Source organism: Cyprinodon tularosa, unplaced genomic scaffold, assembly GCF_016077235.1.
Source record: "Cyprinodon tularosa strain WSP-4 unplaced genomic scaffold, ASM1607723v1 ctg19, whole genome shotgun sequence".
Lineage (NCBI taxonomy): Eukaryota > Metazoa > Chordata > Actinopteri > Cyprinodontiformes > Cyprinodontidae > Cyprinodon > Cyprinodon tularosa.
The window spans coordinates 2260572-2285456 of NW_024038678.1; the positions used below are offsets into that span (position 1 = coordinate 2260572).

At 38.4% G+C, this 24885-nt stretch overlaps 1 protein-coding gene across 8 annotated transcripts in view; it reads left to right on the plus strand.

Annotated features, from left to right (window-relative positions):
• Window positions 1-24187, plus strand: part of scn8aa (sodium channel, voltage gated, type VIII, alpha subunit a) — a 67989-nt gene extending 43802 nt beyond the window's left edge. For 4 of the 8 annotated variants that reach the window (XM_038283077.1, XM_038283075.1, XM_038283078.1 and 1 more), the window contains exons 19-27: window positions 798-952; window positions 2040-2213; window positions 9457-9579; window positions 16733-17017; window positions 17409-17462; window positions 18346-18483; window positions 18570-18674; window positions 18779-19049; window positions 20526-21685. In XM_038283077.1, the coding sequence (XP_038139005.1) occupies window positions 798-952; window positions 2040-2213; window positions 9457-9579; window positions 16733-17017; window positions 17409-17462; window positions 18346-18483; window positions 18570-18674; window positions 18779-19049; window positions 20526-21685 (2465 nt within the window). Of the gene's footprint in view, window positions 1-797; window positions 953-2039; window positions 2214-9456; window positions 9580-16732; window positions 17018-17408; window positions 17463-18345; window positions 18484-18569; window positions 18675-18778; window positions 19050-20525 lie in introns of all 8 variants that reach the window. The other 4 variants (XM_038283080.1, XM_038283082.1, XM_038283074.1 and 1 more) reach the window with 3 other exon arrangements.
• Window positions 24188-24885: the final 698 nt, after the last annotated feature.

Sequence of the window (24885 nt, forward strand, 5' to 3'; positions counted from 1 at the left end):
AAGACATTAATTGATCCGTATAAAGACCCAGTTAACCTCATCCAATAATAGTTTGATGTACAGTTCAGACTGAAACCAACCAGCAGGTGTAATATATGCATTCTCTCAGGCCTTGATCCACATTTGCAATACAAGGAAGAAAAATGTGATTTTGCATTTGTTAAAATGAGAAGGATTTGTCCCCTTGTAAGGAAGGCTGTAGCGCCCCGGGGGCCTCCTCACCGGTTCTTTTCCTGGGAGCAAGTTATTTACTACTCTTAACTCAAACTGGGTAAAACCATATAAAAAAGGACTATAAAAACAGGAGTAAAAAAGTAACAGAGTTTATTCCAGATCAGGTCGTTACAGGACAGAGAAAAAATACTTAGAGCTTGCACAGCTGTGGTCTCAAAAATCACGTCCGCAAGCGTCCGGCAAAGTTTGAGCCCCGAACAACGTCATCTCTTGCTTCTTATACCTTCTGAGTCTGTGTTGCATCATGTGGATGCTTAGCTGTCCGTATCAGAAACTGACACGCCATCCATGTCTTGAACTCCATGCAGCTTGCTTCTATGCTTCAGGGTTACAGATACAGATAGCTCTCCTATCAGACCGGCTCCAAGATGTGCCCATATCCTGTGTACTCTTAGAGACACGAAGGCTGTCTTGATAAGATGACCTCCATACACACCGTGACATCCACAATGTGAAGGAAGGCCTTCTGCTCTGTCTAATCTGACTAACAAAATAACAATGCAAATGATGTGTAAAAGAATAAACCTAACACATTCCTTTCCTCTCTTCCTCTGTGTTTACAGCCTGCGTGGCCAAATATAAATGCTGTGACGTTGACATCACTATGGGCTGGGGGAAGAACTGGTGGTTCCTGAGGAAAACCTGCTACCTGATCGTTGAACACAACTGGTTTGAGACTCTCATTATCTTCATGATCCTCCTCAGCAGTGGGGCTCTGGTAAGTAGTACTTGCCTTACCATTTGCTTTCCTTAAAATCAAAGACACAATACTAAGCAGAGGCATAAATATTTTATTATATTACAATAACTATAATCCAAAAAACCCAACTACCAATGCAATTTTGTTTTTAATCAACAATTTACTAATTTAAAGTCAAAACAAAAGGAGAGTAAATTTTTTTAATTCTTTAACATCTACTTCTTAGTAATTGGCCCTTTTAGTATTTCTACAGTAACAAATATTGGTCTCCATATGCATTCCTTAGAATACTTACCCTAATGTTCATATTTCCTAAAGGCTCCCAACATTTTCCAAATACAACAAGGTTTACTACAGACAGAGGTTTATGGTCAAAATGCTAAAAAACAGTATTTAGCTATAATATATTCAGAATGACCCTGAGCTGACTCCAACAAGAGGGAACCAATAGATTCCTACAGCTTTTTTGCTTTTTTTGCTCTCTACATTTAAACCTGACACTGATTCTGTAATATGTGAACTTCAAACATTGGTAAAACTTCCACACTGAACAGTCTACCTAATTAGTGAATGCATGGGGTATTCATTAGTTAGGAAAGGGATCAAAGGTTTCTAACAGTCTGGATCTCAGGTTGGGGTTCTTCAAGGTGATTATTGTTCACTTTTAATTAGCAGACAATATATCAGGTGCATCTTTTCTGTGGTTGTTTTTAACTATATAAAGAATAGAGAAGAAAATGTTTGTCAGTTTGTTTCAGCTTTTTTCTTTGGACGTAAAATGGATTGCTATCTCAACGTAAAGTGTGAAAAACTGTGTTGGAGAGGGGCTGTTATGCCAATACTGATTAATGGATGTCCATTAGTTAAATCAGTATATCTATTTCTAAATAATCATATAAACTCAAGCACATAAAAATACATCCAACAGGATTTATTTATAATTTTTTTTTTGAAGACTTAGCAATATGATCATTATTTTCTGTTCCCCTGTTAACTGTAAATAGCTCATGTTCCGCTCGGTTGAACTGCGTGAGATTTCATTCTAACTTATTGTGTTTAATAAGTCTTCAGCCGTGTCTCATCTAGCATTTGTGTTTCTCTGTAGGCCTTTGAGGATGTATACATTGAGCAGAGAAAGACGATCAGGATCATTCTGGAGTACGCCGACAGGGTTTTCACCTACATCTTCATCCTGGAAATGCTGCTGAAGTGGGTTGCCTATGGTTTTGTCAAGTATTTCACCAATGCTTGGTGCTGGCTGGACTTCTTCATTGTGGATGTAAGTTAAGCTCCTCACTTTTTATGTGGGCAAAATATTTGTTTAAGTATTTGCTGAAACACACTCTGTTCCCAACAAAAGCAACACACAGTTGGACCCCTATAGACTTCAAATACAAAGGGTTGATATCTAATTACAGTATCGCCACAATTTGGAAATATCTAAATTATTCTGCAAATATTTTCAAAATAAAATGAGATGCATTGTTTTGCCTTTGATTTCCATTGTTGTACATATATGTTGCTCCTTTTGTTGTCTACTGGGTGTGGCTGTGTTTAAGAGGTTACGATATTTATTACATATCTGCTAAATGATTTGCACAAGGTGAGAGGACGTGTTGCTTTCTGTATGAATATCCTATTTACAACTTCTTCTATAAGAGCAATGTTGTAAAAGGCTTTACAACAGCCATACCTGCCTATTTCACCTTTTACAAATCCAGCAACACTTTGGGTATAACTCTGAGATGCTTGAATATGTATCTCACAGCGTGTCGCTCTTTTTATGCTTTTATGTCTTGAATCCACCCTATTCCTGTTCGTTCTGCTGTAAGATTGATTGTTCTCTGATATGTGATGCAGTGTCTTTTTTTTAAGCAACTGATTTCGAGTATAGCTAAATAATTTATTTTTCCATTAGTTACAGTAATTACACTCCTGCAGACATGTGATTTCAAAGCTGCAACTGGTCCTTACACCTGTTATTGCTGTTTGCAGAAGCATAGTCATAGGTTTATCTAAATTTAAAATAAACTAACCAAGGATAAAAACTGAGCATCTAAAAAGTCCTACCTGATCTGAGCACAACATGAAGCAAATAAATAGTGATGTATTTTTACTCTTTTATGATCAATATGATTTATTAGTGTTTTCTGTCTTTTGCTTCATTAGAAAAAAAAACATTTTTGCCTCTTAAAAAAAAATATTCCAATACAAAACTGATGAGCTCACAGTTTTCCCTACAATCTTTGAAAGATGAAGAAGCTGCAAAGCAAAACAAATTCAACACTTGTCTAAATGTGTTTAATTAAATTAAAGGAATAGTACACCCAAAACATGATTAGCCTTCATTTTCTACTCACCCCCATGCTGAACAACACTCTGGAGTACTGAGTGCACTTTCATCCAGTTTGGTCTGCCGCGGTTTTCGTAGCGTCGTGAATGTGCGGGCGCGCGCTTTCAGGAAATCCTATACACTACTGTTTATGCTCTAAAAACATTCTAAATGACTTCGTTTCGAGTAAATTCTGGATGCTACCCACTCAGGACACTTGGAATACATTGGACGAGCAGTATGGAGGAATATTGACACGTTTTTTGTGGACTTTTATGGACCTTTCTGTCTCGGGCACCGTAGACCTCCATTATTTGAATGTCAGCAGACAGCAAGAAGCCTCCCAGATCTCCAGATGCATTTGAGATATCAAAAAAGTACTCCAGAGTGTTGTTCAGCATGGGGGTGAGTAGAAAATGAAGGATAATCATGTTTTGGGTGTACTATTCCTTTAAACTAAGCAACAGTTAGTTCCTCCAAAGAGTTGGTGTTAATGCAATCAGCTAAATTCAAGCAGCTCTGATAAGTTTTGATTTTAAAATGAATAATTATCAGAATTTCTCTAAGAATGCTAGCCTATCTGGGACGCCTTATCTCCTAAAACAGGTGCGCTAGTGAAACATCTGTGGCGTAGGAAATCGTTATCTCGGCTTAGGCTGTAAAAGTTTATCCTGTGACCTGATAGTTGCAGGTTAAAATCCAAGCTTGGTTGTTGTTACCTAACTTACATTAAGTGTTGATGGTGTTTAGAGGGCCCAGGTGTGCCTGTGCATGGCAGCCTTGCCTCTGTCAGCATGCCCCAAGAGCAGCTGTGGCTACTCTCTATCACACAGCAAAAGATTGATTGCAACGGATATGCTGATGATACTCTGCTATACTTTTCCTTAAAACCCTTACAAGTATTAAAAGTAGTTTGTGGTGTGAACGTTTGAGAATATGTGCTAGTGTTATGCTACGTTCTCAGTGCCAAAAGAGTTCATGCAATTCATCACAAGAATAAGGAATAAGGTGGATTAAAGACAAGCTACAGACAATATCGTGTTTTTATTGAGTGCCATTTTTTACAGGATAACGAATTACAATTTTGACTTGGATTTAAAAAAATAGGCCAAAGGTCCATTAAAAATACCTAAATCTGAGTTTGAGATAATGGATAAGGTCTAGGAACACCACAGATATGTAAAGCGATCAGATGTTATGCTAGGTAACAACCATATTCAAGTCATACTCTGAGCAGTGGGATGGGATAGATCCATGTTTTTGTAATATGTTCTCTGCCTGATGTTTGATATATGCCCCTGTCCTTTCTCTCTGTGTGCTGCTCTGTTCCTTATGTAAGTCAAGACAGAAAGTCAAGAACAGGATACCTTTACTCTATTCCTTGGCCACTGTGCACACCTACCTAACCTCACTTTTATTTATTTTTCCTGCTGAAATGCTAAAGCATTAAACATTCCCCTTAGTGGCACAAGTGGATAGAATAAAAAAAAAATCTGATTTTTGACCTTCTCCTTTAACTAACCACCTCTCTGGTGTCCAATTCCTCAGCTAGTACCTGTGAATGGACTCCTATCAAATAAATTGCCAGGAGTTGTCTGCTGGTTTATTTTGAGCTCCTCTGACAACCCCATTTAGGACTCTTGCATGTAATAGTATTACAGATATTGTATTTTCAAATTTGCATGGGTTTCTACAGCTTTATATAAAAATCTAAACAGATTGTTTCAGCTAACCTTGTCATTAATTAATAATGCAAAGTTTTACACATTTCTGATAAAAGATTTTGTATGAATTTCAAGAATTTAGTGTTTCTGGTTCTTCATGAAGTAGACTCCCTTCCTTTTGTTTGTCATCCACCCAAAGTGCTTCAGGCAGTGTGGGGGATCATGCCTCTCAAGATGTTTAAACATTTTCTATTGTGTGACATCCCTCTTCCCCTTTTTACCTATTCTCCTTTCACTCCCTCTTGGAAGTATAACCTCGGGAATGTGGTGATTTTGTGCTGAGATGTAATGATGGTGGGTGACAGGCGGCTGGCGGTAAGTTTGGTCTTCACTAGAGCTCCCCCTTTTAAAAACAAGAGCTAACGAAAGCATTAAAAGTTCTTGATGAGTCACGGCCGTTGTGGCCAAACTGTGCCTCTGCTGTCCTGTGTTGTGGGGTGAAAACATTGCCATTGACTCATAAAGGGGGCACCATCATTAAACCGGCCTGTATTTTTCTATTAGTGTGACTCTTCGTATGGGTTTGCTTCTCCTTATTTCCCCATTACTGTATTTTTGTTGTCCTTTTCATTTATGTTGATCTGACTCTTTCATTCTAAAAATGTTTAATGGCAGAGGAAAGTAAACTGTGTGCTTTTTTTTGTGTGTGTGTGGGGGGGGGGTATTTTGTTTTTGAGGTGGGTTTGTGTGACACAGTTGTTAGCAGTCTACAATAGAAAGGTTAGAGATTAGAGAACAGATATACATTTTGATTGGGGAGAAAGAAAAAATATATTTTAATTTCACTGACCCGTGTTGACAGGGGTCAAACGACAAGGCAAACGACTGGCGTTAAAATCACCTTCAAACGGATTGGCTCTGTACAGTGGAAACATTAGACCCAAGTCGGTTTGCGATACAATCGAGCATAACATACGGACGTCAACACACTACGCCAGTCGCTTCTGATCTAACAAGAAAAGCAACTCAGCTCACATTCAAAAAAACAATGAAACAGCGGTGGTGAGAGGGAATCGGAATGACAAAAAAACCGAAATAAAACATACTTACTACGCCCTGGCTCCCTTCCATGCTGCTTTCCAATGTTTACTGATTTCTGTTGCACTGGTGTCACCATTAGTGGTAGCCTAACATGATGGCGTCACCAGACACCCAGCAGTGGGGGAACAGAGGCCATGCAGCTTGCCTGTGGCGGATCAGACACAGTTTTTTGCCAATGGGCTAAATGCAGATTCCTAGCGGGCCGACCTGCATTTGAAAAACCCACGTTAACTAGTTAATTTCAGTCAGAAAGAGGCTTTATTTTTCTTCCTAAAGAGAAAACTAACAAAAAGAAAAATATAAACATTGAAACAAGACACTCCCAGAATTTGTCTTTCGGGTCACTGTTGCCAAAATGAAGGCACAGCATTTTAATAGAAAAAGATACCTGTCTTAAAAAGTTTTTTTTTTTTTTACATTTACTGTATTTTTGAAATTCCTTTTACCTCTGCCATGACGTTTCTCTCACCATTGATTACATTTCCGTTACATTTACTTGGTCATTTTATCATTTAACATTTTTTTTCCAACTTTTAATGTTTGCAATCAGCTGCATTTCTTATTAAGTAGTTGGCAATATTGTGCAGTCCTAACATTATTATAACGACTGTTCAAAGCTTCTGGATCTGCTTTAGGAAATTTTTGTAGGCCAGAAAAAATCAACTTCAGGGATTGTTTCATCAAAGTTAATATGGAATATTATATCATGGAAAGAATGGATGAACCATTTCAGACAGACAAAACATATCTCAGTGCATTCTGGCAGCCATATTGAACACATAAATAAATAATAATATATTAAGACATTAATATTTAGGATAGCCAATGAAATCTTGAGTTTATATTGTTTTAGATATTGTAAATTAGCTTTTTCATAGGGCCTGCTCTTAGCTTCAGTCAACATGAATTTCTCCATGATTCTCTTAAATGTTACAGCGAGGAAGACTACTCAACACCACATCACAAAACCTACCTCAAATAAACAAACCACTACTTTAAGTTAAACTCTATTAAAGTAAAATCTACAGTTTTAGACCTACAGCTGTCATGATCATTTCATCTTTCTTTTACACTCATAATATTGTCATCTTTTGTTGTGCTTTTCTTTTTGTTTTTAGTTTGCTTTTGTTTGGTTTGTGCTCTCGTCATCATGGGATCACAGCCCCAGATGTCATTGGCCTTGCCTTGCAGAGCTCTGTGAGAAGGACGCTGAGCCAGTGAGGCCACTACCGCAGAGCTGGCCCACCAGGGGGCCAGAGCCCAGGGGCCCCGAAAAAGGGGGCTCTCCAAGGGTTTCAGGCTAAAGGTGACAATTATCCCAACACTGTAGTTTAGATTAAGGCAAAATCTTTATTTAACTGTGTTCACATCAGAATAGCTGCTTGGCCATTTTAAATGCAGAATTTTGGATGAAAAAGGGGTTATTTCAAACAAAAACTGCTCTGAGCAGAGTTGGCAAAATCTGAATTAGAGCCCTGTCTAGATGTCTGTGACTAGATGTGTAAACAGTAAGTGGAATCTGCTGAAAGGAGAAGGACTGAATGCATTCTGACATCTACCCAGTTGCTTTTATTTTGACAGTCATTTAAACGGTATACATGCTTTACCTGTCGTAGTTTTCGTTGATTATTTCATCAGTCAAAATGAAGATTTTGCCAGTCTCAAACCTCCCTCCGTGATTTTGGTAAGCTTTTGGATGTTGTGTACCTATTGCATTGACCAGTGGGTGTCGATGGCTGGTTGGAGGTGCTTTCACATGTGTTTACTGTTGATATTTTTCCTTATTTGTAAGGAACTGGGATGCCCCCTGTGTCATTACCTCCAGCATCCAACTCAAGAAGGAAATAAATGAAAATAAGAATGAAGATTACTAAAATCTTCACTGGAACCATAAACATAAAATTTTTTGTTTTGCCTTTTAACCAAAAAATGTAATTTTAAAACTGCGTTTTAAATGCCATTTGCTCACTGTTTAATTAACCAGTTCAGATTTAATCCAGTGGTTAGAGGTAGACTCATTCATGGCTAATTTATATGCTACATTCAAATGAATCAACTATACTCCTTTTAAAATGTGTTAAAACCAAAAGTTAATGTTTATTAAAATTATAGGAATAGCTGTAGATTAACTAAAGGACTAACTGTCCGTTTAGTGTTTTGGATTTCATCTCTGCATACCACTCAGTGAGAGACTCCATTGTTTAAATGCCTTTCTCTAATGGGGGTCTTAATGTGACTTCCTAAAGCTGCTCCAGTCGCTCAAGTCTCTCCTCTTATCAAAGAACATTAGGGTAGCTAATGGACCACAATTCTTACTTTCCATTTCTTCCTTGGTCAACAATGTAATGCTGCGTGAAGCCTCCAACCATAACTCTGGCCTCTACAGATAATGTTCTCACTGATCTGATTACTTTTACTGTTGAGTTAGATGCAAAAAGGCTTGCATGATAAAGACCAAACATAGGAATGTACTGAGTGCCTTTAACAGTATTGGGACAGTTTAAGTGTTCTTTGGCTGCAGGAATCCCTGGGTTTGCTGATGCTGGATGGGGATCAGGGGCTGCACCAGTTTCTTTTGAATTATGTCCTGTTATTGTTAACTGTGCGTAACTCGACTGTACTCTGTGTTCTCTTTGTCCTTTCAGTGCCATCCAGTGCTAATAACTATAACCGGTGTGCCCTTGACCTCCATCCCTGTTTTCTTGTGTGTGGTTCATGTGACTGTGGCTCTCCTCTTTGAATTTAAATGCTGTGTGACAAGTTGATTTGATGTCTGAGGAGAAAAAAATTACTATTTTACACTCTTGTACATGTTCACCTGTATTCTTTCTCTTAGGTTCCATTAGTTTCTCTGTCTTAAATTATATGGGAATTTATGCCTGAAGAGCGACAAGGAGAGACAATGTTAGAGGGGCAAGGGTAAGGCTCTCAAGTCTGTTGGGTTTTTATCAGCTTCCACAGGGCAATCTCTCTACCTAACCCCCCTCCCCAAACCCTCCGTCTCTGCTCTTCCAGTCCTTTACTTGTATCTTAACCATGTAGCACTCTTCTCTCTCCTAATTTGCCCTCTGTTTAAGTTTTGTGTTCTTACTCCTCTTTATCTCTCTCTGTTTCTCAATCACAAATTTCTTTGCAGGTACACAGGACTTTTCACTTCCGTCAACAGCCCCCAAATAACATCCAAATCCCCCTAATGGCCTACTGCAACAAAAACAAATCACACACACAAAACCTATACTAAAAATGACCTTCTCTCTCAGTGTATATACATGTATAAATGTAATATTATACATGCATATACATGCATAGATTTATGTGTGTGTGTCAAGCAACTCTCCGCCTACACCAGGGCCGGCTCTCTTTCTTAGTGGATATTCTCACTTCTAACAGTTTGGAACCTCTTTTGCTTCTCTGTTTTTGTGTAGGTGTCTATAGTCAGCCTTGTAGCTAATGCGCTGGGCTACTCCGATCTAGGGCCCATTAAATCACTCAGGACACTAAGGGCCTTGAGACCCCTCAGAGCCTTGTCACGTTTTGAAGGGATGAGGGTAAGATCCAAAGCTAAGCAGCTGATCCTTCCGCATGCCCATTCAACAGTTTAAAGCATGCTAGAACTGATCTAAAAGCAAACTACGAGAACAACAGAAAAAAAAAAAGAAATCTGAAAATTTGGGGGACTGACTTTAAAAGCTAGGAAATGGAAGCCAAAAAGTCACCTTTCAATGCGCAGTCTTGTACGATGCCTTTGTTAGAGAGAAAGAATAAGTCATGATGCAGCTGGAAGTAAAGTAACAGGACGATCACATTTGTTTGGATTGGATTTCTTTAAAAATCTAACATTTCAAAAAGCCTGCAGAAAATTGATTTGTTTGAAAATCAAAAATCTAAATTTGTCACAAAGCTGCCTCATCACATAAAAGACAAACTAAAAGTTTAGATTATCTCATATTACTTTGTTTCTCACTGATTGGCCACAGTGAATGTGAAATTGGTTAAAGCTAAACTAATTTCATCTCATCCCATAGAACATTCAAATCAATTCAATCAACCACTGCTTTCAATTGAGATCCCCTTGCCCTCCACACATTCCCTCCTTCTCCTCTTCCTCTTCCTGCTCCCATAATCTTCTCCTTCTCAGTTCACATCATTCCCTAATGGCTTGAGAACAACCAGCGGGAACCAGGGGGAGCTGCAGGACAAAAAGCCTCTGTCCAAAACCAAAACCATACAGAATACAGAATCTATAGCTATATACAATATAGGAAGATGCACTAGTTCAGTAGAATACTCGTACTTTAGCACCCAAATAACAATCTAACATGGTTCTTTTTTTCCCCCATGCATTTTCTTATTTGGAATAAACATTTCATTCATTTGACAATGCAATAAAAAATCTAATTTAGAATAATACAGCTCAAGTTTTATGTATTTTAGATTTTTTTTGTGAGCCAGGAAACTTTCAATTAATGAAGGAAAAAATTAAAATCTATTAAAATTACAAACACTATGTATAATTAATTATATAGATATAATTGCATTATTTGTATAATTTAGAGCTTATCTCTGGAAATTTAGAATATTCTTTTTATTTTTTCAATAATCTCAATATATAAATATATATAAAAATGAGTGGGCTGCACTTTGGACTCTCCCTGCCACCACTAATGTGCATAACCCTAAAAGACTGCCACTACCCTAATGGCAAATCAGCAATTCAGGCTTTTATGTAACAGATAGCTTGTTCAGAAAAATAGATGTCTAGGGCTGAGGCCTTAACTGTGCTACCCTGGGGAATGAGCCATATCTCCCACATCTAAAAGCACCACTTGGTTATTCAAAAAATTACGCAGAACTGACTGTCCGATTGGTCCTCCCTGTGACTGGTCTTACCAGTAGGTTGCACCTGGTTGTTTTCACACAAAGTCCACTCTTTGTTTTTCTGAATCTCTTAATGTCTTGGTTCAAGGCTTCTCTAATTCTCCCTATTCTCATCCTTTTGTTTAAGACTCTCCTTCTTATCTCAAACTTTCCCCACATGCTCCTCTTCATCCCTTGCTTCCTCTCCATCATCTCCTTACTTCCCTTTTTCCCCCTTCACCTCGACCCAGTGTGGCTGAGCCGGCCAATGAAGGGTCAATACCCCCTTTCCTGCTTATGTCCAAGATCTTTATGCATTAGAAATGGAGACATAAACCACACACTCACAGAGCTGTGGCTGGGAAGAAAGCATTTGTTAAACTTCTGCCGACTTCAGAATAAAACTATCTGACTTAGTGATCTGCCATTAGTACATTCAGTAGGCAGATTCTTTTTACTTTTGTTTCCCCTACATTTTCAATAATGCACTCTTAAAAACAATTTTGAAGCATTTTATGTTTGAGGCAGAAGCTTAGCAAATATGCTAGGCAGCCATTTCACTGACAACATTTCTGCTCTCATGTCATAACACCCGACACTTTAGCCCATACAGTAGTCAATGGGATCCTGTTGCCTTCCTCTCCCATGGAAAATGAAACTGGGAGGCAACAGTGGGCCCAGTTAAACTCTGACTTTTCAGTGCTGGGTTGATGGTGGCCCGTAATTTGATTCTTACTACAAAACCCTTAACCACACATATACTTTCCTGTATCTCCTCTGACCCAAAAATGACAGAGAATTAGGAGGGGAAGGCCTTTGAAATGAACTAGAATCCTGGTACCTTCAAATTTTACTGATTCATAGTAGATATCCAGTGACTAAAATGTGATGCCAATGCACATGAGCAGACATCAACTCTTTTAGGCCTTGGATAAGCTTTCCGTATGCTGTCATGACTGGTTCACTGTAAATGAATTGGTTTTAACTAAAGATTTTGTCATTTTTGGTGTTAAGAAACCTTGCACATTTGCTTTAATTAAATACGAGTAGCAAAAGTGCCTCTGTGAATTAGCGCAAAGGTGAGGGCGGCCCAGTGATGTAATAATGAAACGAAATGAAATCATAAAATTTGACTTTGCTGTAACAGTTTCTTTTAATTTTTCTAACAATTTCTATGTTCATTAATTGAGTTACTGATTCATTTAATATGACAATGGGAAATATGAGGTCAAAGCAATAAATAAATGAGTGGGGAAGTACATGAATGGAGAGATGACACAGTAGGAAAGAGGTTTATAAAGACTGAAACTGATGTGAAAAAAATATAAATCTTTGCTTCTGTGTTTTGTCACAACTACAACAACCACATCTATATATATATATATATATATATATATATATATATATATATATGGAGGCAGGGGTGGCAGACAAACATAAAGTATTGCATAATTGCAAAGTGGAATGAAAATGGAACAGCTTCTAAAATGTATTTCACAAATAAGAATCTGAAAGGTGTGTGCCATGGTAACCCTGTAGAAACTACAGAGATTTTAGGTTCAGAGAATCTGTTCATTGGCCAAGTAGTCAACACAGAGCCTGAAGTAAAACTTTTATAATCAGTTTCAACCCTGGACACCTGATTTGTTGTAAAATGTATAAACAAGTTTGGGGAAATGAGGAGCACCTACTGCTATGTTTTTTCTTTTTTTTGTTGATTTCGGTGACAGTTCTATGATTATTATTAAACCAATACAAAAGCTAAAACCTAAATGTTTTTTTGTTTTTTTCCAAGCATTTTATTATCATTACACTGTCACAAATACAGAGCTACGAAATGAACTCTGCATTTAACCCATCCCCTTGGGGAGCAGTAGGCTGCCTTTAAATGTTATTTGAAGGTAATTGGGAGGTCTGACGAGCAGAAAACTGTGCAACTGTCTCTAAAGCAGTTTTTTAAATGTATTTTACCAGATCTGTGGGAAGATGGAGGAATGCAGCTCTGTTGTAGTACTTAAAAAGCTAATGGGGTTTCATTTGATCTCTCTTGTACATTGTTTTAAACTGTTGACCCTAAATAGTATGCTAATGCAAGATCTGTTTCCGATCAGTACTGACTTTGCGGTCTAATATAAAAAGACGGCACACTTTTCAGCTTTTTATTTGTTGAATATTTTGGATGACTTCTTCCACCTTATAGTTACAAACTAATTGTTAATCCGTAACTTATAATACCACTAACATTTATTGAAATCTAATGTTGTAATGTGGCAAAATGTCAAAAAGTGAGCAATGCAGTTTCAGTCTGACACATTGCTTCAGAAGAGATGTTTAAGAATTTGATTTCTCTTGATGCTACTTTCGTTTTTTTTTGTTTTTGGGGGGCAGTGTGAAGACCAACTAAGTTATAAAAGGTTAAAAAAAAAAAAAAAGCCTACCTAAGAAAAGCAACACCCACTTCATTTTCATTTAAAGCACCCTGCCCATTATGCTTTTTTTTCTTTTTAGGGACACTAAAATATTGATCAATTGGATGTGGACACACAGCAAAAAGCATTATGGGTTAAAATGTGTTAAAAAATGTCCCATAAAATCTTATTTTTTTATTAACATTTGTAGGCTAGCAAATTCTAGCAATGATCTCTCTATCCACACATTTCTCTATTTATTTATGTATTGATTTGAGCGGATTCTTGAGATTGCACTATGCCATGTAACACGCATGTGTAATAACTGCCGATGCACATTCTGCATTTTTGAAAGCCATTTTCCCTCTTTCTGAGAATGCTTTCTACACAGCATGGCCTTTGTTAGTAAACACAGAAGTTTTTGTCTTGAAAGCATTAAGACTGTAACTCAAATCAAGCAAAGAGTCATTCTCTCAGTGAGTGCGCCTGGCACCACTGTGGAAAATTATTCTGCAGTCTGTTGTTTAGTAATTTAGTCTTCGACATTTGATGAGTTTCCCAAGTCTGTGCTACATATCCCACATGGGAATTTTGTTCTGCGCTCAGCGCTGAGAGAATCACACTCTTAGAGCTCCTCCCTGTCTGTTTGCTAAGAGGAGGGAATATGGCTCCACAAAATGAGTCTGCCAAAGAAATGCATGCTCAGCTGTGTGCCTGAGAGCTGCTGGTTGGCCTGCCTAATACCGGTAATAAGCGGTTCAACACGTGCTGAGCTTCTAAATCTGCAGTAGAAAACAATCATTTAATTGAAATGTTTGACAGGATGAGAAATTAAAGTTTTTTGGGAATTTTCCCCTCCAAATTCTTCTATTTTGTTTGAGTTCAGCTTGTTATGGAGTAAAGCTGTATTAGAAAGATGAACTGTATAAAGTTGGGGTGGTTAAGGACACTTCATAGTGATATGGCAAACACTATTTTTACAGATACTCTAAACATGCTTACACATTTATGAGTATGTGTATATTTGATGTTGGAACAGTAATAACTAATCAGCAATTCCATTAGAGAACCGAAGACAAAGAAAAAAAAAAACACTGAGTAGTGAGTGCATGTATGTTTCATTTATTACTTTGTCATTATTGAGAAATATTACATAAATGGCCCAATTTAAAGTACTCTTGTTTTCTATAATTTTCATTACAATTATAAGCAAAAACAATGCTTACACTTGATAACACTGCAGCCAAAAATACACATGCATCCTGATCATTTAGAGTAGCAGTAAATTGATTAGTGTAATGGAATTCATTAGTGTAATGAATATCTAGTATGGATTTATCTTAAGAGTGGTATATTTCAAGCCCTTTTTATTGTTTTAGTTTTTAGTAGTATGGTTTAGATGTAATAAAAGAGTAAGCATTCAGCCAACCCTGTTACTTTAACAGCTCGTTTATACTTAGTTTATCCTTCCAATTAACTTTCCGTTCATGTCCTGTGAAAGAAAATCTATGAAAAGCCAGCTTCTGTTGCCATGTTCTGGATTACTCTTATTTTACAGGATTTTACTGAAAATGGGGGGCAAATTTCAAGTCAGCATACTTAAGGATTACTGTTTTAAAATATTTATTTAATTCATGTTATATCCACATTCTCTGAGGAAGTTGTTTTTGATTAGTTTGAAAGCCATAATAATAATAATAAAAAAAAAAAAATATATATATAAATATATATATATATATATATATATATATATATATATATATATATATATATATATATATATATATATATACACTATATTGCCAAAAGTATTTGCTCACCTGCCTTGACTCACATATGAGCTTAAGTGACATCCCGTTCCTAATCCATAGGGTTCAATATGACGTCGGTCCACCCTTTGCAGCTAGAACAGCTTCAACTCTTCTGGGAAGGCTGTCCACAAGGTTTAGGAGTGTGTTTATGGGAATTTTTGACCATTCTTCCAGAAGCGCATTTGTGAGGTCGCACACTGATGTTGGACGAGAAGGCCTGGCTCTCAGTCTCCGCTCTAATTCATCCCAAAGGTGTTCTATCGGGTTGAGGTCAGGACTCTGTGCAGGCCAGTCAAGTTCATCCACACCAGACTCTGTCATCCATGTCTTTATGGACCTTGCTTTGTGCACTGGTGCACAGTCATGTTGGAAGAGGAAGGGGCCAGCTCCAAACTGTTCCCACAAAGTTGGGAGCATGGAATTGTCCAAAATGTCTTGGTATGCTGAAGCATTCAGAGTTCCTTTCACTGGAACTAAGGGGCCAAGCCCAGCTCCTGAAAAACAACCCCACACCATAATCCCCCCTCCACCAAACTTTACACTTGGCACAATGCAGTCAGACAAGTACCGTTCTCCTGGCAACCGCCAAACCCAGACCCGTCCATCAGATTGCCAGATGGAGAAGCGCGATTCGTCACTCCAGAGAACGCGTCTCCACTGCTCTAGAGTCCAGTGGCGGCGTGCTTTACACCACCGCATCCGACGCTTTGCATTGCACTTGGTGATGTATGGCTTGGATGCAGCTGCTCGACCATGGAAACCCATTCCATGAAGCTCTCTGCGCACTGTTCTTGAGCTAATCTGAAGGCCACATGAAGTTTGGAGGTCTGTAGTGATTGACTCTGCAGAAAGTTGGCGACCTCTTCGCACTATGCGCGTCAGCATCCGCTGACCCCGCTCCGTCAGTTTACGTGGCCTACCACTTCGTGGCTGAGTTGCTGTCGTTCCCAAACACTTCCATTTTCTTATAATACAGCTGACAGTTGACTGTGGAATATTTAGGAGCGAGGAAATTTCACGACTGGATTTGTTGCACAGGTGGCATCCTATCACAGTTCCACGCTGGAATTCACTAAGCTCCTGAGAGCGACCCATTCTTTCACAAATGTTTGTAAAAACAGTCTGCATGCCTAGGTGCTTGAATTTATACACCTGTGGCCATGGAAGTGATTGGAACACCTGATTCCAATAATTTGGATGGGTGAGCAAATACTTTTGGCAATATAGTGTATATATATAGTTTGAATAGCAAAAGAAATAACCAAATATATCTTAAACGGTAAAGGTCTGAGAGCTGCTTTAATCTTATCTCTATTGCTTTTTTCTTTTACGAGATCATTTGTTTGTGTGCGTGAGAGTATTTGAGTTTCCACCAATATGTTTTCATCATAATCTTTGACTTGCTACTCAATATTTTAGAATCCAAGCTCTTTCAGTCTGCAGCTTGCACATCAGTGCTTAGTACAGGTATTCTTTATATTAAGTGTTAAGAATTCCACACCAGCAAATTTTAGGACTCAGTGTAATGCCATAACAATATGTAGTGTCTTATCTGAGGGGTAAACATGAAATAAGTTGGTTCATGCTTTTCACATTTATATCCTTTCTTCCCTGGTCTGGTTTAGGTGGTAGTCAACGCCTTGGTGGGTGCCATCCCTTCCATTATGAATGTGTTGCTGGTTTGCCTCATCTTTTGGCTGATTTTCAGTATCATGGGGGTCAACTTGTTTGCGGGCAAGTACTACTTCTGTTTCAATCAGACATCAGAGGAATACTTTGAAATCGATGTGGTTAACAACAAGACCCAGTGTGAGGCACTTATTCAAGAGAACCATACTGAGGTCAGGTGGAAAAACGTCAAGATCAACTTTGACAATGTGGGTGCCGGCTACCTCGCGCTGTTGCAAGTGGTGAGATCGTCACTTCTCCTCGTCTGACTTAGTTTCCTGTTTCTCGCTAACTTGCATTTCTTTTCTGCATTTTCCTGCACTTTTATGCTTTTTCTTTATACGCTTCACTTGAAGGCCCACCAATGCTTTATATGTATTTCTTTCTTTCACAGTGCCAAAATAATGCCTTTTCTTCATGTTTGTTGAGCATTTATAAGTGTGCTTCTCCATGCCTTTTTCTTTTTACGTTTCTTTCCATGCACAAGCTGTACCACAAGACATGCATCAGTTTCGGTTTGAGTTTGAGTCTCCTTGAATGATTATAATCATTTACATTTCTTTTATTTCTCCATCTGATCTTTTGTATCAGGTTCTATTAATGTATGCAAATAATGCTATCTCTCTTTTAAAGGCCACGTTTAAAGGTTGGATGGACATTATGTATGCTGCTGTGGATTCCAGACAGGTATTTTTACTGCTTCATTGGTACATTTAATATCCTGATCTCACTCAGTACCAGGCTGTGACAAGAGAACTAGGGCCAAAGGAATCTGTTATAGTTTCAGCCTTACAAGACCTAAAGGTCATATTTTAGTATAGAAATCCCTGAAATTATACCCACTCACAAAAAAAGTAGAAGGCCAAATGATATGGATAAAATATGATTTTATTTACCATTTATTACTTCCTTCCTTGTCTAAAACTCTCTGTTTTCTGTTCTTCCTGCACTATGTTTTATTTCTTCCTTCTTTCTTCACTTGACCAGCCTTCATGTCTTTCCTTTATCACACTTCTCTTAAATTGCTTCGTTGCCTCTCATCGTTCTTCCCTTTTCTTCTCTATTCCAGACCCTTTTGGAAACATTCCTTCTTTCATGTTTCCTTTATTCATTCCCTCTGTGTGCCTTGTCCAAATTTGACCCTTCCCACTCTTCTTCTGTCCTTTGCATGCTACCTTTCTTGTTTTGCACTTCATTCTTCGATTGTCCCTTTCCTCTTTTTAGTTTCTTGTTTCTTTTTAGATCTTATTCTTGAACTCCCCAAATTGAGAAATATTTGACATAAATTTGGTGTCTACTGTATGGTTATTTTGTAATATAAAATGCTGCTATAAGCCTGTAAAACTGAAAGTTAAGTTGTCATTTTATTCAACAGAAATTGTTTAGGAACTAGAAACCTTTACATAGTACATCCTACCTTCACCTCAGCTCATATTTACATATATGTTTCTGTCAATATTATAAACTGAGCCTGGCAGGTCAGCGAATAAGCAAACAAAACTTTCATCCTTGAAAGGATTTAGACTGTTTTTAGTTGAAGTTTTAATATTCTACATTTTTTCACTTTAAGGTGGAAGACCAGCCCAAATATGAAGACAACATTTACATGTACATCTACTTCGTTGTCTTCATCATATTCGGTTCCTTCTTCACCCTCAACCTCTTCATTGGTGTGATCATTGACAATTTCAACCAGCAAAAGAAAAAGATAAGAGCTGCTCCTTCTCCAAATGTTTTATTCTGCTGTGAATGTGACCATGGTTATAACCAATTTTTTTGTTTTTTTCCCTTTACTTTGGAGGTCAGGATATCTTCATGACAGAGGAGCAGAAGAAATACTACAATGCCATGAAAAAACTTGGCTCCAAAAAGCCGCAAAAGCCCATTCCTCGACCGCAAGTATGTTTTTTCTGAGGGTGTTGTGCATGCATTATTAGCACATCAGTCTGATGACTCTTAATACATCTCACCATTGTCCTCTGTGTTTTCCCATCTTCTTTCAGAACCAGATCCAAGGATTGGTGTTTGACTTTGTGACGCAGCAAGTCTTTGACATCTCGATCATGATACTGATCTGCCTAAACATGGTCACCATGATGGTGGAAACAGACGATCAGTCGGAACAAACAGAAATGGTTCTCTACTGGGTCAACTTCATCTTTATAGTGGTTTTCACCACGGAGTTCTTGCTTAAGCTCTTCGCTCTACGTCACTATTATTTTACCAACGGATGGAATATCTTCGACGTGGTGGTTGTCATCCTGTCCATTGTTGGTAAGTGAGGGGAATGGATAGAATGGAGCAAAAAGCAGATATCAGTAAATATGCAGTGCTTTTTCCAAAAGTGTTAAAACCTTAAGAAGTTTTTATAACCATACCCTTCTTTAACACTTAATTGTGAGGTGCAACAGTATGTATAAATAATACAGTGCTGTTAAATGTTATTTTTGACACTTTTTTCTTTTAGGTAAGCAAAGATAAGAAATAAACTCATAAGGCCAAAACATCTTTTCAAACCAACCTGGGCTTTCTGTAAAAAGTTATCGCATATTAACTTAGTAACTGGTGGTGCCACCCTTAATGGAACAACAGCCATGAAATTTTTGTAATTCCTGTCTATGAGTATTTACTCTCTGCAGTAGAATTTAGTTGACTTTTTGAAATAGAAGTGTTTTATTTTAGCCATATTAGAGGGTCTTTTTCTGTTCTGTGTAAGATCCAGACACAGCATCTAAATCTAATTTAGACTTTGACCAGACCAATCCCATTGGGCATTGGCCCTCCGAGGTTTTTGGTGCCAGGGACCGGTTTAATCTCAGACAATATTTTCATGGAGAGGTCTGTCGCTGTAATACTCTGCGGTCACTATGCTAACATTAAACATGCCTTTAAGATAAGCCAATAAAAAGGAAGGAAGTGAATGAAAACAGCCTACCAACTACTCACAGTAGCAGATAATCAGTGGAAGCCCTGAGCTTGTTTTGCTGTAACGAGACGGTGGAGTTTACAGTGGTCGATATCACATGCACCACAATGTTGTGGTGGACATACGCAAAGAGTGAGTCAAAGATGGAAGTATGGAGAATACGGTCATTTTCCAAAATAAAACATAATTTATACTTGGAAAAAAATGTACTGGATCTACTGGAGGTTATTTTTTCTCTTTGTGTGGCCCGGTACCAGCCCGTGCAGTATGGGGGGTTGGGGATCACTGCCATAGGCTAAAGGTTAGAGTTTCAGTGAGTGAGAGGTGTTTTCGTCTATGTGCTCTTTAGTTTCTTTTCACGATTTCCTGGTATTAGGTAAAATTACTGTACAGTGTAAGCTGTCTATATCCTGAAAAACAAAGTAGTCCCAGACTTTGGTCCAGCACAGATAGTAAAGAAAAGGCTCTGGTCAGGTGTTTACCTAACTGAAATTTCTGGGCAACATTTAAAATTTTATTTGTGGTAGAACACTTGCAAATCACATTGAACAAAACCTCTCTATTAAATTGTACAGTACTGCTATTATGCTTTGTGGTGGCTTTATTCAGCACGAACCTCAGAGAGCTAAGTACAGGGCTCAGACCTTTCACCTTTCCACAGTTTGTTAGGTCAAAACTTTGTGGCTGGAATTTGTAATATGACAAACTGTGGAAAGCTTTGTGTGGTATTTATAAGTTCTTTATATTACTATTATAACTGTATTTATAAGTTCTTTTTATTCTTGTGACTTTCTTGTACTAAGTTTTATTTTCCTTCTCCTCAGGTATGTTCCTGGCTGACCTCATAGAGAAGTACTTTGTGTCACCCACCTTGTTCAGGGTCATCAGGTTGGCTCGTATCGGCCGAATCCTGCGGCTGATCAAAGGAGCTAAAGGCATCCGAACTTTGCTCTTTGCCCTGATGATGTCCTTGCCGGCCTTGTTCAACATTGGCCTACTGCTCTTTCTGGTCATGTTTATTTTTTCCATCTTTGGCATGTCCAACTTTGGCTATGTAAAGCATGGAGCGGGCATAGACGACCTGTACAACTTTGAAACCTTCGGCAACAGTATGATCATCCTGTTTATGATCACCACGTCAGCCGGCTGGGATGGCTTGTTGCTGCCGATCCTTAACTATCCACCGGATTGTGACCCCAACTTGGAGAACCCTGGTACTTCAGTAAAGGGCGACTGTGGGAATCCCTCAGTAGGAATTTTCTTTTTTGTCATGTACATTATAATTTCCTTCCTGATTGTGGTAAACATGTACATTGCCATCATTCTTGAGAACTTCAGTGTGGCCACAGAGGAAAGTGCAGATCCACTCAGTGAAGACGACTTTGAGACCTTCTATGAGATCTGGGAGAAGTTTGATCCCACTGCCTCCCAGTTCATTAGTTTTGCCAAGCTGCCTGACTTTGCAGACGCTTTAGAGCACCCGCTTCGTGTGCCAAAGCCCAACACTATAGAACTGATTGCCATGGACATGCCTATGGTGAGTGGAGATCGCATTCACTGCCTCGACATCCTGTTTGCCTTCACAAAGCGTGTGCTGGGCGACAGCGGTGAACTGGACATGCTAAGGACACAGATGGAGGAGCGCTTTGTGGCAGCCAACCCGTCCAAGGTGTCGTATGAGCCCATCACCACGACGCTTCGCCGTAAACAGGAGGACGTCTCTGCCAAAATCATCCAGAATGCCTACCGCGCCCACCTCATCAGGCGTGGAATCATCTTTAAGCGCCACATTTTATCTAGTAATAAGCTCGAGAATGGTGGGACCAACCAGGAAAAGAAAGAGAGTACTCCATCCACTGCCTCTCTGCCGTCTTACGACAGCGTGACCAAACCTGACAAGGAGAAGCAAGATAAAAGCAAGGAGGACTGGGCCAGAAAAGAGAAGGACAAAAACCAGAAAGATGAGTGGGAATCCAAGTGTTAGGATCCAGTGACAAAAAAAAATCTTAATTTAAATGCAACGAGAAAAGACTCTGGGCCCAAACACCCAACAAATGTAGAAAAACCATTTGCAAGTAAGATTAAAAACAAGAAAAAAAAAACACAAAAATTTTTACATACTCGAATACTACTGAGGCTATGTGGTTTCCTATGTTGTCAAAGACAGCTGAACCAAACGCAATCAGTTTACTGTGGAACTTCTGCTGCACAGCGACAAGTTCATGGAAATGAGGAGTAAACACAAAAAACAGGATCACACATTTCTTTGGGGGACCAACTGCCACAGAACCACAGCTCCACGTCTGGAGCACTGCAAGTATCCTGCCAACACCAAGTGTGGATTAACCCTGCTACAAAGCTCTGGCACTGTGGGTCTGAATCACACAGATCCCAACAGAACTGTGTCAGCAGTCTAAAGGAGGGTCTGTAACTCCTGAGTTTGCCATCTTTATCAAGAAGAAAAGCAGAATCACCCCGACGAAGTTTAGCTTTTTTGACAGATGCACTAGAACGGGCGGGGGTTAGACAAACAGTTTTATTTTTATTTTTTTTTTAGCAAATGTGCATCTTTACATTATTTGAGCACAAAAAAAAAAAAAAATACCAATAAGATAACATTTAGCTCATATCACTCATCTTTTCATCCTCTCTTTGTAATACTGACGGTGTATAAGACGTTTTATAACATGGGTTCTCATGCTGAAATGGGTACGGGTCACTAGTCGGTGTTTTGAAAACTTGCTCAGATGGAGTTCCAGATATAAAATAGTTTTTGTGCTTGTTAAATGCATAGAAATGACTTGCATGAAGGCATGTTTTGATCAGGAATCATGCATGAGTAATCATAGTCCACAAGACACTAATTGTCAGTCCACCACAGTGGCTGGATTACACACTTGAGGCTGTCAGTTGAGAAAATTAGAAGATTGGTAAAAGGAAAATGGAGAAAATAATGGCATTTGTATTCCACAACCTTTTAACAAACAGCAGATTTTTTTTCCTGTAATGGAGTGAACATGGAAATAATTCACAAAGGCGCTTGGAGACACAATCTTGACCAGAGTTTCTGAATGTTGATAGCTCAGAAAGCTTGTGGAGCAGGCAGAATATCCTCATGTTGAGGCTGCACAGCACTTGAAAGTACATTTATGCAGATCTTATCAAATCTGAGGATTAATGTTGAACTTACTGCCATTTAAACTGTCTCTTTCTTCACATACCTCTGGTCCATGATACAACGATGAGACCAGGTGATGTTTCACGCCAAGGAATTGAAAATCCAGTGTGCTCAACTATCAGTTGCAGAGGGATCCAATATAGGAATCAAACTTTCAGTTTGGCTGATGTTTTTCATTTTTGGGAAGAACTAAAAACTGTGTTGAGGCAAAGGCATTAGGTAGTTCTACTGAGCAGCTTCCCCTAAAGATAATCCTTCTCTTTTTTTTACTGTGAGTTCAGCGTAAGATTGTTTTTGCAATGCGAGTTTCAGGTAGGGCTTTTTAGAAATTTATGTTGTTAGCTTTAGAAAAAAAATAAAACAAAGCCTTTAAGTCTTTCACTGATATTTGAGTGATGCAATCTTTCCCAAAAGAAAGGCTTATGATCGGTGAAAGTGACATCTGATACAGCAGAGGTAGCAGAAATTTATTGCAGGGACATATGTTGTTGTGCTTAGAGTAAATGGAAAGGTGTGGACTGGAAGGGACTATGAGATTTCAGGGAGGACCAGCTGATAATACCAGTGTTAATGTGGACCAATACGTAGATCGAGGCCCTCCCTTCAGTGGTTTTGACTGACTGCCGCGAGAAGAAGAGATAAACGGGACAGCAGGAGGTGGTGAAGGAGCATTGGTCTGAGCTGGGAGTGCTGAAGGTCCCATGTTTGTCAGTGTATCATTGTGATTCTGTGGGACCTTGTTGAACACTGTGGTCTTGCACCATCTCTCCGCAAACCTGCAGACTTCCAAAAGCTTATCCCCTGCCTAAAACCAGAGACAGAGGTAGAGGACAGGTAGATTATGAACAGACCTCACGTCAAAGCAGCTTTGTCGTCTAAATAAGCTTTATGGGTGTTTTTCACAATAAATTTCAAATGGAGGCTTTGCTAACTGCCTCCATAGTTGTCCTGCCACTTATTTCCTACACAACAGAGATGGTCCTATTTCTTAGTGGATTATCGGAAACACAGTCATACTGACATCCAGAGTCACACCATTGCTGCCATTCGGTGTGTTTAACACTGCCTGTACCAACCTACCCCCAACGCCTATAACAGCAAATGAGGTCTGTTTACAATACGAGGTCTCTGAACCAGTTTTGCGGCTGCACACTGAAACCAAATACATTCCTGGTGAAAAACCACAGGAGAAGCGAATAAGGTCATTCAAACTTCCCCATGTTCATCTTGGATGTAATATTTTAGAGTTATATACATTCACGTTAAAAAAAAATAAATAAAAAAGCAAAAAAAAAAAAGATAAATAAACACATATATGTACAGTGCAGGCTATGATGTAAATGGCACAATCGCTGAAAAAGAACGAACTTTTTGAGAGAAGCTATAAATATTGTATTATAATGTTTTATTTTAACGGCATGCTTTGTTGTGTTTTTTGTAAATACAGAATTTTAAAAATGTTACCGCTAATAATCAAAAAGTGAATAATAACAATAATATAGAATGGCTTCCAGCTATGCCCTCTGTCACATTTGTTACTTTTGGATTTTTTGAGACACTTTTCACTTTGTTGACGGAAAATGAATGAAATATATAGATATTATATAATACAATAGATATATACATGTATACATATGTGTCTATATGTGTATATATATATATGTATGTATGTATATATATATATATATATATATATATATATATATATATATATATATATATATATATATATATACAGGAGGACACTGTCACATTTTATTTATGTGCAACATGTTCACATGGATGTCTAAAAAAAAAATATTAAAAACTGGTTGTTTCCAGCACTGTTTTCAATGTTGGGAGAAATGGCGAATTGTGCAATGTTACTGGATGTAGCCTGATCATGACTTAAAAGGGATATTGTTACCAGCACATTTCTCACATAACTGTTGTATCTATCACATTCAGAGTACACATGGCACTCCTACAGACACACTCCAAGGAAACTCTACACTGCCCACCAGATT